This window comes from Pongo pygmaeus, chromosome 5 (genome assembly GCF_028885625.2).
Source record: "Pongo pygmaeus isolate AG05252 chromosome 5, NHGRI_mPonPyg2-v2.0_pri, whole genome shotgun sequence".
Classification (NCBI taxonomy): domain Eukaryota; kingdom Metazoa; phylum Chordata; class Mammalia; order Primates; family Hominidae; genus Pongo; species Pongo pygmaeus.
Genome location: NC_072378.2, coordinates 157,365,046 through 157,384,642, shown reverse-complemented (window position 1 = coordinate 157,384,642; position 19,597 = coordinate 157,365,046). Strand labels below are relative to the sequence as shown.

At 41.3% G+C, this 19,597-nt stretch overlaps 1 protein-coding gene across 8 annotated transcripts in view; it reads right to left on the bottom strand.

The window, feature by feature from the left end:
* The window catches only part of ARID1B (AT-rich interaction domain 1B), a 433,023-nt gene that overhangs the window by 378,951 nt on the left and 34,475 nt on the right, over nt 1-19,597 (bottom strand). For all 8 annotated transcript variants that reach the window (XM_054493038.2, XM_054493042.2, XM_063666760.1 and 5 more), the window contains exon 2: nt 1,957-2,151. In XM_054493038.2, coding sequence (XP_054349013.2) covers nt 1,957-2,151 — 195 coding nt within the window. The remainder of the gene's footprint in view (nt 1-1,956; nt 2,152-19,597) is intronic.

Genomic DNA, 19,597 nt, shown 5'->3' with positions numbered 1-19,597 from the left:
AAGCAAAGTGGGGAGACCAAGAGCGGCAAGCATCCACTTCTCTCTGCCGGTCCCACTACTTCTTACTACCTTCCCACCTCTGCTCTCTTCCTGTGGCCACAGCATCATCCACAACTATTAGCTCCCACATAAAATCAGCAACAGAGTGCGATGGAGACTTGAGCAGCCAGCTGCCTGGGCTGTCTTCCTCTCAACTAATGGTAAAGTTGCTCTAAAACTAAAATGAAGGAGAGAAAATCGCAACTCTTTTACCTTACTTTTCATCATTTACAAATTATTTCCTTCTCACAATCAGCAGCCACAACTAAAGATTTTTACTCTAGGCAGCAAAATATTGCTGGAAAAAAGGAATAATGTGGAAAAAATTAAGAGTACAATTAAGTATGCAACTGACTGCCAGACTTCTGAGTGGGTAACCTTCAATAATTGAGAAGTGAGGTCTCTGACAACAGCAAACGGTGTTCAATCTGCATCTAGGATTCAAAGGCTGAGCTACCTCTATCTTCCCCCATAATGGCCTTAACATAAAAAAAAAATCATCCAAGTGGGAGCAAAGATAAAGAGGAAAGACAACATTTTATTTCTTATTTGATAAATAAAAGACTTATTTCTTTTTTTTAGGGTCTCGATACATTGCCTAGGCTGGACTCAAATTCCTGGGCTCAAGAGATCCTCCCACTTCAGCCTCCCGAAGAGCTGGAACTACAGGAGGGTGCCACCATGCCATGCTACTATAACATAGACTTACACAATATTATAATTAAAATAAACTTCAATAATAAATTAGTAACAATAATGAAATAAATAATAAATCACAATACAGATCGAATAGTGTATAAACGAGAAGGCTCAGAAGCAATCTATTAATGAACTGTTAATATACAGCTATGTATCATGTAAAGTATGATCAATCATTCTCCATATCCACGTCAGATAGAACAGTAGTCATATCTAATTTTTCCCCCTCAACAAAAGATGTCTGGTCAGATGGAAGCATTTCCTGAGGCAGCACTGTCAAGCCCTGTTGTGGATTACCGATGGCCGCACCATGGGACACCCCAGCCTGGGGCAGTAAAACGTGCAGCAGCATCAGCCTGACCCACTCCCTGGGGGCTTAGGCACGGTATGGCGATTTATAAATAAGCCTTTCTGGTGCTCCTAGTAACTAAATACCCTAACAAGTCTGAATCTAATTTAGTCTTTTCCAAATTTCATCCTCCCTCCAGCCAGCATAAAGGGGTATTCTTTCAAGTATCCAAAAGACTAGGTTTACCACTGCTAGAGGGTAAATGGCCTTCTAAGGTGACTCCATTTGATTCTAGAGAAAAAGGAGGAAAATGTTGGGTCTTTTAAGAGCAGGAAAAGTCTTTTTTGAGTAAAAACACAAAACCCATCAAGACCTAACAAAACAGATGCACATCAAATCCTCTTATATGAAATACAGAAACCTTTTTCAAAAGGTACAGAAGAAATAATTTGTTAAGAAATGAAAGCAAAATAACTTTGGGAGACTAAATTTTTTTTTTTTTTCAATTTTAAAAACTTGATGCCATCCTCATGGAAAAGACCTTTAAATGACTTGAAAATTCACCTTAAGATAGTCTATTAACAGCTCAAAATCTGACACAGTCTGACAGAAATGTTAGAATGCCAAGTTCACTTCAGAGCTTACATCTGTTATAATCTGCTGCAAATTTATGACACAGTGCATCTATCAAATACAGCTGGTCCTGCTGCCCTTCTACCAAACAGGTATTCTGTCCACTTTAAGAAGCTCACCTTTCCATCTTTAAAAGAAAAAAAAAATTATATCTGTGATTAAAAAAACAATAAAAATTAAAGCAGAAAATCCGTGCAATGCCCCCTAATTCTCTTTAACATCAATCTTAGGTGGACAGCAAAAGGCAAAGACAAAACTATCACAAAAAAGCAGGGGGTCAGGGGACCAGCACAAACCTGCTGCTGAGGGTACTGCATTCCGCCCATGGCCCCGGGAGTCCGACCCTGGATGCCAATTGGATACCGCTGTGGGCCTGGGGGGCCATAGGAACCTCCTGGGTACGGACTGCTCTGCTGAGGCTGAGAATGAGGGTTACTGCCCATGCCATACAACTGAGGTCTCTTCATCACCATTGGATCCATTGGGCTGCCCTGTGAAGACATAAAAGAAGTCAGTTTATTAATTCATTCTCTATTACAAAGGCAGAAATTTGTGTTATGTTAACATATGCATTAATAACACAACTATCCTTAAGTTTTAAAAATATTAAAAACAACGATTTGACAAAAAATCCAGAAAGACATTAAAGAAAAAACCTAGATGGATACAAGAAATTTTATTTTTTACTTTTAGGAAGTTTTTAACAATTAAGAGAGCTCTGGACTAAACAATACTAAAAACGATTTTGGACCATAAGCAGAGAGAAAACATTTGCATCTAAAATTCTCTTATGCGTACAGGAAAAGAGCATGATAGTTAAGCTCACCCACCTCCTTTTAGCTTACTAGTAATAAGAGCAGAGGGTATTGAGTGATTAACATTTTCGGCCTTCAAAGTATTCTTAGAACAATGATTTTATTTTAGAACTGAGTCTGCAAGTCTTGATCAAACCTTAGTGCAACCAAGTGTTCATTAAAAAGTGAAAAGATAGATTTTAGATCATGCATATGTCCAGGGTAAAGATTTTGTTCAGAGACCAGCAGTGTGTAGGGATGAGCACTCAGACTGAGTCACAGCACCTCTCCCCATGTAAGTCAGCATCTTACCAAACACAACCAGTTCACAAGTAGATGTTGAATTTTATTTTTGGTTTGGTGAGTCAGGCCCTGGGCTTCAGGGCCGAGGTCATACAGGAGGGCTAGGCGCGGAGCCTCAGCCCTTCATGTCCTGGGGCGTCAAAGGAACAAAGCAATGGGCAGAAAGGCCCTCACCCGGTGCTACAGAAGCAGGCAGCATTCACCCAACAGCTCCTTCCTTCCCTCCTCTGCCCTTCTAAAACCACATATTGATCCTTACTGTGTGCCAGATGCTGCGTTCACACTGAGGTAAGTACATGGGGACTTTCACGAAGGCTTAAGAATTAGCAGGGTAAATTCAAGACCATCCTGGCAACATCACAAGACTCTGTCTCTACAACAAATTAAAAACTAAGCCAGGCGTGGTGGCAGGCAGACCTATAGTCTCAGCTGTTCCGGCTAAGGCAAGAAGATCGCTTGACCCCAGGAGTTCGAGGCTGCAGTGAGCTATGATCACACCACTCCACTCCAGTCTAGGTAACACAGTGGGACCCTGTCTCTTAAAAAAAAAAAAAAAAAAAAAAAAAAAAAAGAGGCTGGGCATGGTGACTCATGCCTGTAATCCCAGCACTTTGGGAGGCCAAGACAGGCAGATCACTCGAGGTCAGGAGTTTGAGACCAGCCTGACCAACATGGTGAAACCCTGTCTCTACTAAAAATACAAAAATTAGCTGGGCATGGTACTGCACGCCTATAATCCCAGCTACTCCGGAGGCTGAGGCAGGAGAATCGCTTGAACCCAGGAGGCGGAGGCTGCAGTGAGCCAAGACTGTGCCACTCCAGCCTGGGAGACAGAGCTAGACTCTGTCTCAAAAAAAAAAAGAAAAAAGAATTACCAGGATAAAGGGGAGTAACACGTCCAAGGTGGGAAGGAACAGCACGTACAGTACCACAGGGCAGAAGAAACAGCACAAGGCACTGGGTCAAGGGAGATGAACTGCCTGGTGTGTATCAGGAAATAAAAACCATCTGGATCCACGTGAAGCACGAGTTTGCGGAGATGCTAAAGCAGGCAGAAGCCAGAACATGAGTGAGCCCTGCAGGGCATTCTACAGGCTCAGGCTGCCTCTGACAGATGAACACAGGACTGCTCCCTTGGGCACCCGACCCAGCTGGAAGCAGGTCAGGTTGCCCTGGCAGGCAGGTGAGGCTGAGGTCCTGAACTGGCAGCAGTGGTGGGAGGAAGCAAGCCCAGCTCCAAGGCACAGTTAGGAGGGAAATGCGGCAGGATTTGGAGACCGAATGAGTGATGGAAGCCAGCAGCCAAATGAGATGGAGTGTGCAGAGGGAGAAGCCAATCACCATATCCCCAGGAGTGGGAGCCTTCAGTGGTTTACATAGGAAACTTGAGGCTCTGATATGAAATCCAGGTGAAAATATCCAGAAGGAAGAGACACAATGAGCTGCCGCTTGGGGAGTAAGGCCTGACCTAGAAAAATAGGTAAAGTCAGCAGAGAGGACATCCACTCCCAGAGAGCAGGGATTTTCTGTTTTATTCACTATTATATCTCCAGGGCATAAGTTGAACGGTGTACCCAGCACATTAATTGATGAATTAATCAATAGGAAGCAATAAAACCCATGAACTTTATTTAGGAGGAATATATGAAAGGAAAACAATGGGTAGTGAACAGAATCCTAGAGAATATCACCTCTTAAGGGAAAAGGGAAAATGAACCCACAGACAAGCTGGAAGAATGTTCAGAAAATGTAGACACTCTGGAGAGTGTGGTATTACAGGAGGGAAGGGAGTCAGGTGTAGCAACGAAACAGGTGTGCCAAATGCAGCCCAGGAATGCAGTCAGGTGAAGGGTAAAGGCTTCTGCTATACTTGACGAGGAGGCCACTGCTGTGCTTGGCAAGGACAGTCTCGCTGCAGAGGTGAGGGCTGAAGTTGGAAGAGGAGGGACGGAGGGGAGATGAAGATGGAAGGCAGGAGCACAGACCCCGAGAACTGCCAGTCCTCCCTTTCACCGGCACTCCCACTCCAAGGACCCATGGGTCCTTCCCCTTCTCTGCCTTCCTCAATACTCTGATGTTCACTTTAAGGATTTGGTGAATCCATTCACCACACATTTACTAAGCACCTACTATGTGTGTTGTGTCCAACACTGGAAGCAGAAGGATGAACAAGCCTCCATGTACTGGAGATTCACTGAAGGAGACAGACTAAACAGGTCACAGTGCAACACAGCAGATGTCCTGAAGGGACAAAGCACCAAGGCAAGGCGAGAAGAGGGTGTCTCCCTCGGTCGGCCATGGGTTTTAACAAAGGCTTCCTATAGGAAATACCTGAGCTCAGTCCCAAGGGATCCACAGGACTGTGCCACGAGGAACCCATCTCACCTGAATGAAGCTCTGTGGAGGACACAGGAGGAAAGAGGGTGCTTTGCCCCGGGCTCCACAGCCTACAAACAACTGTTCTGCTCAAAATTCACCATGTGATGCAATTTTAAACTGTTACTACTTTCACCAACCAGCCAAGACATTGTTTGGACTTAAAATGACAGAAATTAAATGACAGTACATTTGTTTGACCAAACAATATACTGATTTTACATAACCTGAGCCGCCTTCATAATTAAGTGTACAAACATATATGTTGATATATTTGTAATAAAACTAAAATCTAGGGCTAAGAATTCATTTTCTCATAATTATTTAAATTAGAATGTATGCCTGATAAAAATAAAATGTGATTATTTTCTAGATTTTCTTGAAAAAGGTAAAACTTTTTATGGAAGTATGAAAATCAAGGCTGAGTTGCTGATTTCAAAATCAGCCAAGTGAATGAAGGGCCTATGGAGAGGCTGAGTAAATCAAATTTCAGGCTAAATTTCCAATACGGGGCCCTGAGGCAGTCCTATCTTCACATTCAATCTAGACAGCCCAGGGCATAGGAAACGTCTACTTATTTCACTTCAAATAGTGCACGACTAAAACTGCCTTAATTAAAGCAGAAATGTTAAACGGGAAAATGATTGGAATGTCTATGTTTTAATGCTATAGATAACAGTGCAGCAAATTTATCTTATCAGTGACTAAAATTGTTTTGTAATATCTGTCTCATCACTGCCATCAACTCTCACAGTCCTACTTAAAATTCAGTTAATTTGCAGCATGTCAAAAATGTTAGCTTAACCCTCAGATTTCTGAAAATCGAAAGCATGAAATACAAAGATTACCTGAACCTCTCAAAATGCATCAAATATCTTTCAATGAGACTTCAGACAGAAAAACAGACACTCATACAGTGCAAATTATTTAATTTTAACCTCTCCTTACGGCCTATTATTAAATATTCACCCACAGTCCAAATCCATCCTGCTGTGTACTCTATTTTGAGCATTAAAAATGTACAACTGAGGGTCTCAACTCCTGCTTCTCACTACCAGTCCCTTAAAGAAACTAAAAATTGGCTGAGCGCGGCAGCTCACGCCTGTAATCCCAGCACTTTGGGAGGCTGAGGCAGGTGGACTGCCTGAGCTCAGGAGTTCAAGACCAGCCTGAGCAACACGGTGAAATTCCGTCTCCACTAAAATACAAAAAAATTAGCCAGGCGTGGTGGCGTGCACCTGTAATCCCAGCTACTCGGAAGGCTGAGGAAGGAGAACTGCTTGAACCTGTGAGGGAGAGGTTGCAGTGAGCCAAGATCGTGCCACTGCACACTCCACCCTGGGTGACAGAGCAAGACGCCATCTCAAAAAAAAAAAAACAAAAAACAAATCAAATCTAGGACTTCTGGAAAACAGAAAGGCCAAGCTGCTTCTCATATGCACATCTAACCTGAAGCAATTTTATGTTTTTTGTTTTGTTTTGTTTTTTGAGACAGGGTCTCGCTCTGTCACCCAGACTGGAGTGCAGTGGCGCGATCTCGGCTCACTGCAACCTCCACCTCCCTGATTCAAGTGACTCTCATGTCTCAGCCTCCCGAGTAGCTGGGATTACAGGCACATACCACCACACCCAGCTTACTTTTGTATTTTTTGTAGAGACAGGATTTTGCCATGTTGGCAAGGCTGGTCTGGAACTCCTGACCTCAAGTGATTCGCCTGCCTCGACCTCCCAAAGTGCTGGGATTACAGGCGTGAGCCGCTGCACCTGGCCAATTTTATGTTTTTTTAACATCTATCCAGGTATGACCACTTTCATTTCTCACTGAAAGTTTATGCTCTATCAGGGTTATCATCCACATCGAAAACAGCCCTCAACAACTTCTCTAAATAGGTTGTCCAAGCATGTTTTCATTTCTAGATGGCATTCCACAACTGCTGCAGCTTGAGTTTCAATTCCAGAAAATAAGACAAGTGCTGTGAAGGCCACAATATATACACCACCATTTTCAAAGAGCTCTTAACCTAACCAGTCTGATTTTAGTTACTTGGCTTTTAATGCAATTTTTTTTACTTGATAAGACTTTCTTCCTCCTTATTCAAAGTAAACTTTTGGATGTACATGTAAGTAGGAGTTATTCTCTCTCTCTCTAAGGAAGAAATACATTGTCTATTTTTAAGAAATGTTTGTATATAGATTCTTCTAAGCATATTGGGTAGCACAATTCAGCTATATTACATGTCAGATAGGCTTTCAGAGGCTGGCCTGGGAATCCAACTGTCCTTTTTAAGATGATCCAAGTTAAAGGACAACTTGCTTATATACTTTTAGTATACTTTAGATATACTGTATCCTTTTTATATTTAGATACTCTGTTATCACGCTTTCAGAGTATCCCTACACATGTATTTATAGTAAAAGATGGCTATGTAATTGTATTTGCTCCTAAATATCAAGTTAAGGACATAGTTTATTAGATGTATCTTTATGCATACCATATTTTACTACTTTTTTTCAGCCCAATTCCTTCAACCGCAAATTGGAAAAACGCTTCACAAAAAAACAACAACAACAACAACAACAAAGAAAACCCACAGAAAGAACTATCAAATCTTGTTGATCTAAAATAATTTCTACTCATGTGGATTAAACAAGAGCTGATAGAAAAGAAAACTCTTCCCCCTTTTGAACCATTGTTTGGGAAACAACATTCTCTTACTAGTAACTAAAGAAAACTTTTGAAATCTGACTCTATTTCTCCCGCTCAAACAGGGCAGGGGGTGTTTATTCACGTCTGTAGCTGTGTACTGAACGGCACTGCCCAGCAAGGAAGCAGGGGCTCTGGATTCAGAATGGATTCACAGCCCTGTCCCACCAGGGACCTCGAGTACACTGTGACCTTATTTCTTAGTTTTCTCATTCACTAAAGGAGAAATAAAACCCACCTTGCAATTATTATGAACATCAAATTCACCAGTGCTATAAAGGCTCTCAGAGGTCACAAGGGCTATGGTAGCACCTGGAGCCCGAGGCCCACCTACTCATTGAGAAAAAATGGAACAGCCCAACTGTGCAGAAGTAGAGAATCTATGGCCCAGCCGTAACAAACCAACACAGCAGACTACACACAGGCATAGAGAGGACATGTCAGGTAACGTGCCATTTCTTCAATACTGATGCACACGGATCACAGCCATGCAAAACAAGCTCGATAAGGATCGGGGTCAGCCACAGCGGCCTGTAAATAGTTGCTGTCATATCAGGAAGCAATCTGTGTTTACTTTTCTGTGATGGTGTCTAAATATAGCTTGAAATGCCTCTGTTTTTCCCTGAGCATACTACAAACAGTTCTCTGGCTCTCTGTAAAGGGAGAACAGGAGGTGGATGCAACATGGCCGTCTAGCCTGTCTTCCTCCCTTGCACACCCGCCTGGTCACGGCACACACAGAACAGTGGGCAGTGGGCGCCCACTCCACCTCACCACAGAGGTCCCCCGTCACGTGCCAGTGACACCACCCAGAAGCCACTGTGGGACAGACTTCAGAGTTGCTGTACACACCTGCGGAAGACACAAGTAAAGACAATGATAATACTGAATGCACACTCTGGTCAGGTTCTTCTCCTAACGGCATAAAAACCCGTTTATGGCAAAAGTAAGAGTGGGCACTAAAGACTCTTCCCTTGTTTCGTAACAAGTGCCTACTCCTCTCTAAGCCAGAAAGAACCAAGAATCTCAGCTACCACTGCCACCACTACTGCAGAATGTAATCGCCAAAGAGATTCTCATGCCCAACGACACGAGGGAGGCTCGAGGTAGCAGAGCTCAGACCAGAGTCAAGTCTCCCAGCTTGGGTCCACAGTCCCTTCTCTGGTCTGGTGTGTCTACACACGATCATCAGACTGAAATAGGATAACATGCAACCCTGCATTTAAAACCACTATGTGTTTTACTTCAACTCGTGACAAAATACTGCCTGCTTATTAAGACTTGAACTAACACATTGGAACTTCAAATGTGGGTATCAACACACAGAAGTTCTTCTTTTGTTAATGCAGGAATATTTGCCACATTTTCCAATGGTACAGAAAGGATCAAGAAATGGGATTCTAAGATATTAGACAAGACTGGCCACACATGGTGGCTCACACCTGTAATCCCAGCACTTTGGGAGGCCAAGGCAGGCAGATCACTTGAGGTCAGGAGTTCAAGATCAGCCTGGCCAACATGGTGAAATCCCTTCTCTGCTGGAAGAAAAAAAAAAAAAAAAGATATTAGACAAGGCAGAAAAGGTTGTTTTGTTATTAACTCTAAGAACCATCAAATTATCGGTGCCCTCTAACCATGACGTCATTAGCAATATTGGGGGAGAGACCTCAAAACACTCATAACTGACTGAAAAAGATGACCACTGCCGGTGTTTTTGGTCTTGGTTTTGGTTTTCTTAAGATGCAGAGAACATATGTATTTGTGGAACCATGGAATTCTCAATTTAGCATACAGTGTCAGAGGAGTTCATGGAATCTACTCTAGACACCCATCCAAAGATCCCAGACTTACATTATCAAATAATAACAACATATACCATGCATTTCCAAAGTACTTTAATATATTCTCACGTGATCACAATTCTTAAGACACCCTGACCAAAGATTCAAAGATTCAGCAATGAAACTCAGAACCTTAGAACTGCAGAGAGCCTCACAGGTCCGTAAGTGATGTACGTACAAATCCTTTCAAAGCATCTACAATGAATGTTATGAATTTCTTCCTCCTATGTAACAAAAGTCTGCTCCCTGTCATTTATACCCATTGGTATTACTTTGGTCCTTTGGCAGAATATTTGAAGATCGCTGTAAGCTATTTCCCTTTTCTGCATGACATATACCCATTCTCAGCCCCCTCAACACAAAAGGTATTGTGGGGGGAGTGGGGGAGCAGTTCTTGCTTCCTTTTTCTAGAACCTGCACTGCTGACAACACAGTCTAAGAGCTCTGCACTGTTGGCAGCCCCATCCCCATCAACAGCTGACTAAACCCCACCTCCCCATCTCCTATCAGACACTTGGGGAGTTGACCCTAGTAGAAGCAGTTGGTCTTTATCTCCGCTTGTTTGCATTTCGCTTATTTCTGATCACCATTCTACCAGGATGAGGTTGTTTTTCAGATCTTGATTTGGATCTGACTTATTATAGTAACTGCATTTTCTAGCTTGACATCAACCATCAATGAAATCAGCATACTATTTCACCCAAGTCTTCACCAATGAAAACACTGAAGAGGTGCGAGGGGAGACAGAGGCTTGGACTCACTACCAAACCTATTCATAAAGACTGGTATTTAAATCCAAGCATCAGTGTTCTTGAAGCAGATCCGTACAGAAACCTTTCCACTGGTTCCCAGGAAACCTCCCATTCCTTTACTACTCTTGCTATGCAAGTACAATACCATATTTGCCTTTAGGTGACCACCTCTTGACCACTTCAAATTCCTACATCTTTTCTAATATATAAAATAAATCCAAAGTTTAGAAACATAATTTGGGGAAAAGGTTATAACGGAGCAGGCAGAGGGTTTCAAGTCAGACAAACCTGGGTGAGAATCCTGCCTGTGCTGCTTATTAGCTAGGTAAACTTAAGCTATTCAACAGAATATGGTCACACTCACCTCGCAGTGTTGCTGGTGGATTAAATGAGATACCACAGGATTTATCACATAAAAAGAACTTCCTAAATCTCTTTTATTTTACTCTTAACAAATTAGCAAATTGAAAGCAGAGCTAAACCACTCAATAATTTAATCTACATATTTTCCTGTCTCCCCAGCAGACTGTTAATTTTAAGGTGAAAATTTTGTCTTATTCATCTTTGCATACCTAGCACTTAGTATCATGCCTGGCATAATTAACATTTGTTGACATGAGAAAGGAACAGCTTCCTCAATACCACATGGTCGCTTAAACAGCAGGACTCTAACTAGAATGTAGGCCTCTTGATGACTACTAGATAGAAGAGGTAAAGACCCTTCTAGTCTCCCCTCCCTGCAGACAAAGCTTCACTTTTCACAAGTTCACCCAGACCACAGCTTCCATCACCTCCCCAAGCTTCTGTCTCCCAAATGCTGCTTCCCTTGGCTGCTTCCTCCAAGCCCCAGAACTCTGCGCAACATTCCTGCCCAGACATCCACAGGCTCCTCTCCGCCTCTCTCTGACCTTAGAGAAAGACACCCCATCCACCCAGACGTTCATGTCAGAATCCAGGACACATCCTGACCCCTCCTCTCCTCTCCACGACAGCCAGCTCCTTACCAAGTCAATCTGTGGGACCTCCCCATCTCTGCCAGCAGGAAATCTCCCCTCCAACCATGCTGGCCTCCACAGGGCTCTAGAAAAACCACACACATTTCAAATATGTCATTCTTTCACCTAGAATGAGCTCTGTTCTCCTGCAGAACTCAGCTCCAACATCATGTCCTTAGAGGAGCCCTCCCTGAACTCCAGGCCCGGGCAGGATCCTCTCAGAGTAACAGTGGGCTCATCTGTGTGACTACTTGATCAATGTCTGTCCCCCAGCCTAGACTGTCCCAGAGAAACAGGAGTACGGAAGAGGGGAAAAACAAGTATCAAACCCATTTATAGCTATCATCCAGGTGCCACAGAATAAGTCCAGAAAGGAAGACTATTTTAGTTCCCTAGTTTTTCCCTGATTTTTATAAATTGGCAAAACCTATTATTAGCTTCATCCCCCAAAGCTCAGCTGCTTGTAAGTCAATTCAATGAGTAAATTACTGTCTGACTAAGCTACACTTTTAAATTTAATTTAGCAAATGTAATAATTTTATGAACAAACCAAAGGCTATATATATTGTTTATTTTGAGAGTAAATTAGATCTAAAAGGAATACCAAAATAGTAATAGAATATATTTCCATTTTTCCTCACATTTGTTACTCTTGCTACCCAAAAAAACTGTAAAGCTTTTATCATGGCTTTAACATTTTCTAACATTTACATCTCTAAGTATGCAATATTGTTCATAACCATGTGTCACTACTGACAGCCTAGCAGCAAGCACTTATTTAAAAAGGAGAAATAATATGGTATATTTCCCATACAAATACAGATTCAAATTGAGAAAGAAGCTTTTGTAAGAATATGTCAAATTTTAACCCCACCACTTGTAGCTGTGTGATACTGAAAAAAGCTACCACTTAACTTCTTTGCACCTCAGTTAATGGATCTGTACACAAAGAACACTACCACTAACATTTCAGAGCTGTTATAGAACTGGAGATAATATATTCAAGTTCTTGGTACATAACAGGCTTTTTTTTAAAAAAAAAAAAGGATAGATTTTATTATCACCATTATTATACGGAGGTATAATCCCAGAATAATCAATGAGGCATGGAAACCCTCTACTCCTCCATCAATGTGCAGAAGACAGACATTGCTAATCAATCCTAGCATTATTTTCTCTAAGTCCAGTAAGCCTCAGAATCTTTTGTCCTGCAAAGTTGCGGGCAGTTGTGTCAACTATCAGAATTTGCACAAGCAAAAAGCAATGTGCCATCTCCAGTAAAATGGAAAGAGCATAAAAGTATGTCATCAGGTACACCTGGGTTCACATCTCTCTCCTACTTCTGACAAGCCATGAAATATTAAGTGAATTATTGAAGTACTCTAAGCCTCAATTTCCCCACCTCTCAAGTAAAAACAATAATACCTCCCTCAGACAACCATTCAAAAGATGTTTAGTGTGATTTGCAAGGATAAACAATTCCAAACACGTATCAGAGCACTACGTAAAGACAGAGAAGTTACTAATTTCCCCAGCAATCCCTATGGTTGCTACCATGCCTCTTTCCAACTATTTTATCAATATTTTAAATAAACAACTTAAAAATTGTATTAAAATGCCAGTTAAGATATTTAAATTACCAACTGACTTACCTATCTTGGGACAAAGGGTGCTTGCCATGCTGATACACAGGCTATTTGCCCCTGGTTTTAAAATGCTTTTCAGAGATATGACCCTATTAGATATCTAATTTGTCAGAGCTGTAACTATGTGTAAGCATATATTGACTCTTACTGTAATGTGGTTGATTAAAGAAAAAGAAGTTAACATGACTAATATATGGTCAAATCTTATATTCTTAAAAAAAAAAAAATTGGGCAACTAAATTCAACATACAAAGGCCAGACAGAATCTTACACTGAAGGAAAGAAGACTGCTATATAGATGCTATTAGGACAACAGACAAAATTAGAATATAGACTCTAGGTTAAAGTATGCAATTAAATCTAAGTTTGCTGACAGTGATAACTGCACTGAGGTGTGTGTAAGAGCATACGCTTGCTCCTAGGAAATACACCCTGAAGTATCTAGGAGTAAAGAAGCGGAATGTATACAACCTACTCTCAAAAATGATTCTGAGAAAATGCATTATAAATAAATGATGGATGAACAGATGGATGAACAGACAGAATAATAAATGTAGCAAAATGTAAAAATGTAATGCATCAGAATAAAAGGTACATGGGACTTCTCTGCACTATTCTTGCAACTTTGCTGTAAATTTAAAATTATTTCAAAATAAAAGGTGTGTGTGTGTGTGTGTGTGTGTGTGGTTTCTTTTTTTTTTTTTTTTAAGAGTCAGACAAGGTCTTGCTCTGTCACACAGGCTGGAGTGCAGTGGTGCAATCACAGCTCACAGCAGCCTCAAACTCCTGGGCTCAACCCATCCTCCCACCCAGCCTCCCACATAGCTGGGACCACAAGCGTGTGCTACTACACCTGGCTAATTTTTTTTTGTAGAGATGGGGTCTTGCTATATTGCCTAGATTGGTCTCAAACTCCTGGGCTCAAGTGATCCTCCTGCCTTGACCTCCCAAAGTGCTGGGATTATGGGTGTGAGTCACAATATCAGGCTGCTTTTTTGATATGGATTCTCTCACTCTGTCGCCCAGGCTGGAGTGCAGTGGTGCAATCTCAGATCACTGCAACCTCCTCCTCCTGGGTTCAAGTGATTCTCCTGCCCACCACGCCTGGCTAATTTTTTTGTGTATTTTTAGTAGAGACAGGGTTTTGCCCAGGCTGGTCTGAACTCTTGACCTCAGGTGATCCACCCACCTTGGCCTCCCGAAGTGCTGGAATTAACAGGTGTAAGCCACCAATGCCCGGCCTTTTTTTTTTTTTAATTAAAGGGCAAATGGGATGAAGTTCCTTACTGTTCTAATGTGCGATAATTCTAGAATCATCCTTTGTCCCTCCCTGCCAGACCTTCCAATTATGCTGTGGTATCAAAAAGAATGTGGGCTGTTAGAGATACTTCTCCTTTCTGCCCCATTCTTCGATCAGAAATCTTATCAATAAACTTCCTTGAAGATCAAAAGTAAGAAAGAGGACATAAAGGGGTCCGAAAAATCTAAACTCCAGAAGAACAAATTCAAACAAACAAGGTTAGCCTCAAGGTGACAGGCGCAGCGACCCATCGGGCCTCAGCCCGCCCTGTACCTGGACAGCCCTCTTACGCACCGCCAAGCCGATGCCTGAGCACACAACTCCAAGCCCATTTCTAGAACACTCTGTACCCAGCACAGCTGTGGCTGCCCTGTAAACGGAAGAAGCACTTCCAGACCGGGGAAATACCAGTGACTACAGCAGCCTGCCTTCACAAGGCTCCACCGTTCCCCACAGCTCTCTTATTTAACAGATACTCAATTTATCACCATCAACTGCAACCCATTGTTTATCTCTGCCTCCTTTATCAGACAGTAAGTTCTTTAAGGCCAGATATGTTTTTTTCTTCACCCTAATTTTCCTTATAGCCCCAACTTCTGACACCCAATGGACAACTATTATTGCTATTATTTCTTTAATAAAAAAACAAAATTAAAGAAACCCAAGTGCGTCTTTTAACCCTTACCTCTCTCCAAGCCATCCTTTTCTAAACAATACTGTACTGTCTTCCTAGCTGTGTCAAGTATAAGTAATAAAATTATGAAAATCGATACACTGTCTGACTTATAACAGGCACTTAATAAATATTTGGTATGTGACTGCTGGAAAGACATCCATCTCCTATTCCAAGTGCCTTCTGAATTCAAGTTATAATGCTCCAAACATACGCATTTTTTAATTTCCATGCTATAATGTCACTATTTCTAGTATTCTAAAAACAGTATTTCCCAAAGTATATGAATAGATGTTATTGTAATTAAGAATGCAAAATGTGTATAAAGCACACACCATTCTTTAAGATTCATAACATATATTAACATGGGAAAAGTCTAAAATGTCCTATATAGAAAAAACTTATTTAACTTGGTTGAACTCAAACCTGCCTGGGCAATGTTTTTTAAAGCAGAACACAGGAAAACATTAAGTAGGATGACATAAAAATGTAAAAATGCATTCCATTTTCACTGTTACCCAGGCCTACTTAGGTAAACAAACAAGCAAAGTGTCACTAATATAAAGATAGATAGAGCTTCCCTGTCGATTTTTATATATAGCTGGATAGTAACAGGAACAACAAGGTATGCTGGTCATATATCCTTAGCATTTATGGCAAATTATTAATCAAGTCCCACCTGAAACAATTTGTTAAATTGATTTTAATCACTGGGCCTCTCATTTGAAGCTTTGTATAATCAGCATTTCATTTACAAAATTAATTGCCTGATTGATTCTCAGGAGGCAGTTGCTGTCATTACCCTGCTGTCATAACTTCTGAGTAGGGTGTCACAACATGAAATTCTGACAGTATGAAAAGCACTGCTATTTTAAAAATGGGTGTGGGGAGAAAGGGAGAAAGGAGGAAAACTAAAGAAGTTACATTATGCTTTTCAGCCTAAAAAAGTTGAAAGTGTTTCATGCTAATTACACTCAATATCAATACCCTTCTGCTAAATGAATTAATATACCAATCTAGCATCAGGGCATGAAGGATCTTTACTATCTTAAAATAATAACTAGAATGTATATGGACAAACAACAGTAGAAAATTTTACCCTACGTTACAAAATATATACATATGTCTGGATATGTCTATATCAAGATAAAAGCAGCACTATCTTAGAGTGGCATACTGTCTACTGCCAGCCATTTCAATTTCCCATACTCTTCCTTTCTTAGGCTTTCTAATAAAAAAGGCATGACCAGAAATTTTAGGAATTTACAATGGAGACAAAGTATATCCATTTTATGTAAACTCAAAACACATAAGCAGGCAGTCTTTCAACAATATTTGAATATTATTGTTACATACACACTTTTATATTGGATTTCTTGCTCACTATTTAATATTTAATAGTCTATTGATAATTGATGGGTCTTCACCTAAAAACCTGTCATCACAAGTAACAGAGATTAGGCTAAAAAGCATTTGTTGTATTAAAAAAAAAAAATGAAGAGTACAGAACAAGGGATGAAAGGGGATTTTTAATAGTTATTGAGTATCATCCTCCCAAAAGTGAGAAGGCATTGCCTACAACATCTTATTTCAAGTGCACTCACATAAACATCAAACCAGCCAAAGATTCTACTTTTCTTTACCATCAATCTGCCTTCTCAGAAAGATGCCCAATTCTAAACAGGTCCTTAAATCTTGGGACCCCATCTCTCCCACAAGCTCATGGTTGCGTTTCCCACATTCTCAACATTAACTAAAAGCAGGATTGACCACGCCAAGCCAATTTGTTTTCAAAGGCATAACGTAACTTCCAGAATACAGAGGGGGGTAGGCTTAAAACAACCCCCATTCACTGCAATCCAATTCCAAACACAGCCTCTTTTAAATAAGACATCTTGAATTTAAAAGAGGCCCCCTGTGGAAACCAGATGTACTTTACATTGGTGTTTTTGTTTTTGAGACAGGGCCTCTCACTCTATCACCCAGGCTGGAGTGCAGTGGCAATCATGGCTTACCCAGCTCAAGTGATCCTCCCACCTCAGCCTCCATAGCAGCTAGGACCATAGGCACGTGCCACCATGCCCAGCTAAGTTTTGTTGTATTTTTTGTAGAGACGGGGTCTTGCCATGTTACCCAGGTTGGTCTCGAACTACTGGGCTCAAGTGATCCTCCTACCTCAGCCTCCCAAAGTGCTGGAATTACATGCGTGAGCCACCACTCCAGATGTATTAATATTTTACCTTCCTTTCCGTACATGGAATTTTGATTCTTATGTATTCCTTTAAAAATAAATATCACCTTGTAAATTTACTCTATTATCTTGTGTTTGCTGGCACACTGTACCCACTCTCATGGTGTGGGCTATCGTGAAGAATCCACAGCGCAGGAGCATGAAGGTAAGGTCTGACCAGTGCACACATCCTTGAGATGGAGTCTGGAGGGCAGGCCCCTCCTGAACCTCTTGTGTCATTCCACTGCAAAAAAAAAACAGCAACAGCTCCCAGTTCTTGCTTGGCTCACGAGGATGCCCTAAGTATTGATAAGGTAATGTCTGCAAAGCACTATAAGCTCTGGAGAGAAAGGTCTTATGAAAGCGTAATATATGTCTAGGGTCACTTCTTAAGTGACACAAACTGGAATCATTTTGGAGAATAGCGTTCAACAAATTCAAATGTGTATCAATTTAACCCTGTCATTAAAAAAGAATCATATAAAGGGAAGACAGAATATTATCTTACACATGTGCAAAGGTGGTAGAGACACAATACTGCACCTGAACACTAAATTCTAACCTCACTACTTCCTGTAACAGGATTCTATAGTATATCACAAATTGTTTAGAGCAGTAATTCTCAAGGGTGAAAATGAATGAATGCTACATAAATAAGAACGAGGGCTACAAGGAGGGTCCAGTTAAAATATGCACCCAAGATAGCCTGAGCGCAATGGCTCGCGCCTGTAATCCTAGCACTTTGGGAGGCCGAGGCGGGCAGCTTGCCTGAGCTCAGGAGTTTGAAACCAGCCTGGGCAACATGGTGAAACCCCATCTCTACTAAAATACGAAAAAAAAAAAAAAATTAGCAGGGCGTGGCAGCATGCACCTTCAGTCATAGCTACTCGGGAGGCTGAGTCAGGAGAATTGCTAGAACCCGGGTGGCAGAGGTTGCAGTGAGCCGAGATGGTGCCACTGCACTCCAGCCTGGCAACACTGCGGACTCCGTCTCAAAAAATAAAAAATAAAAAATAAAAAAAAAAATACACACACACACACACACACCCCCCCAGGATTATAATTTTCTATTTGGAAAAGAAAGGAGAAAAGCTATTTTTTTTAATAACATACCACATGAAAGTATGAAAGTGGAGCTTGATAAAATAATCTCAACTGTTGAGGATCTGTAGGAAAAGTAGAGCTTGTCTCATCAAGGGAGATGGGAGCTGCGGGCCTGGTCTTTTGGGAGGAGATACTGAAAGGTGGAAGGGGTGTAAGGAAACTTAGATTTTCAGAAGAAGGCATGAGTTAGAAAGGATTGAGAAACAAAGATTTAGATGAAAGAAGAAACACATTACCTCAGAGGCCATGCCCCTTCATTTATTCGTTCATTCAACATTGTTTAAACTGAAAAAATATTAATGTACAAGGCACTATGAAACAGATAAGCAGAGGTATAAGAAGGTCCTTGACTTTAAGAAACAGAAGAAACAAAAGATGTATACAAATAATACACTGCAAAAATAAGCTTATAAATACTATAGGACAGAGGCTTATAAATGCCACTGTCCTATGAGTTCACGGGAGGGTAACCACTTCTTTCTGGAAGAAATGGAAGGATTCATGGGGAATTCATCATTTAAGGTAGATAGTAATTAAAAAAAGAAATCAGCCTGCGCAACATAACAAAACCAAAAAATACAAAAATTAGGCAGGTGTGGTGGCACATGCCTGTAGTCCCAGCTACTCAGGAGGCTGAGAACAGAGGATCACTTGAGCCTGGGAGGTTGAGGCTGCAATGAGCTGTGATGAGCATGCCACCACACACCAGCCTGGGCGACAAAGGAAGACCCTGTCTCAAAAAAGAGAGAGAGAAAGATGCAGAAATATCAAGGCACAAATACAGCAACAACAGCCACCATTTAATGAGCACCTCCTGTGCACTCGGCACACTATAGGTGATTTACACACGGCACAACCAATGCGAACAAAAATCCTGCAAAGTAGTTAATGTTGCCAACCACTATTTTAGTTGAAGGAAATCATCTCCTAGAGTAGGTAATTTGCCCAAGGTCATATTATAATATAAGAGTCATGATGCTTTTTGGGGAAGGCATCTATACCCCAACTGATATCCCCTGAGATAAGCAGAATGTAACTAGAAGACTTTCTTAGCCTGCTACAGAATGAATTGTGTCCCCCACCAAAATTCCTACATTGAAACCCTAACGTCCAATGTGATTGTATTTGGGACTAGCGTCTATGAAGAGGTAACGAAGGTTAAAAGAGGCCATGAGCATGGGTTCTAATCTGACAGGACTGCTGTCCTTATAAGAAGACA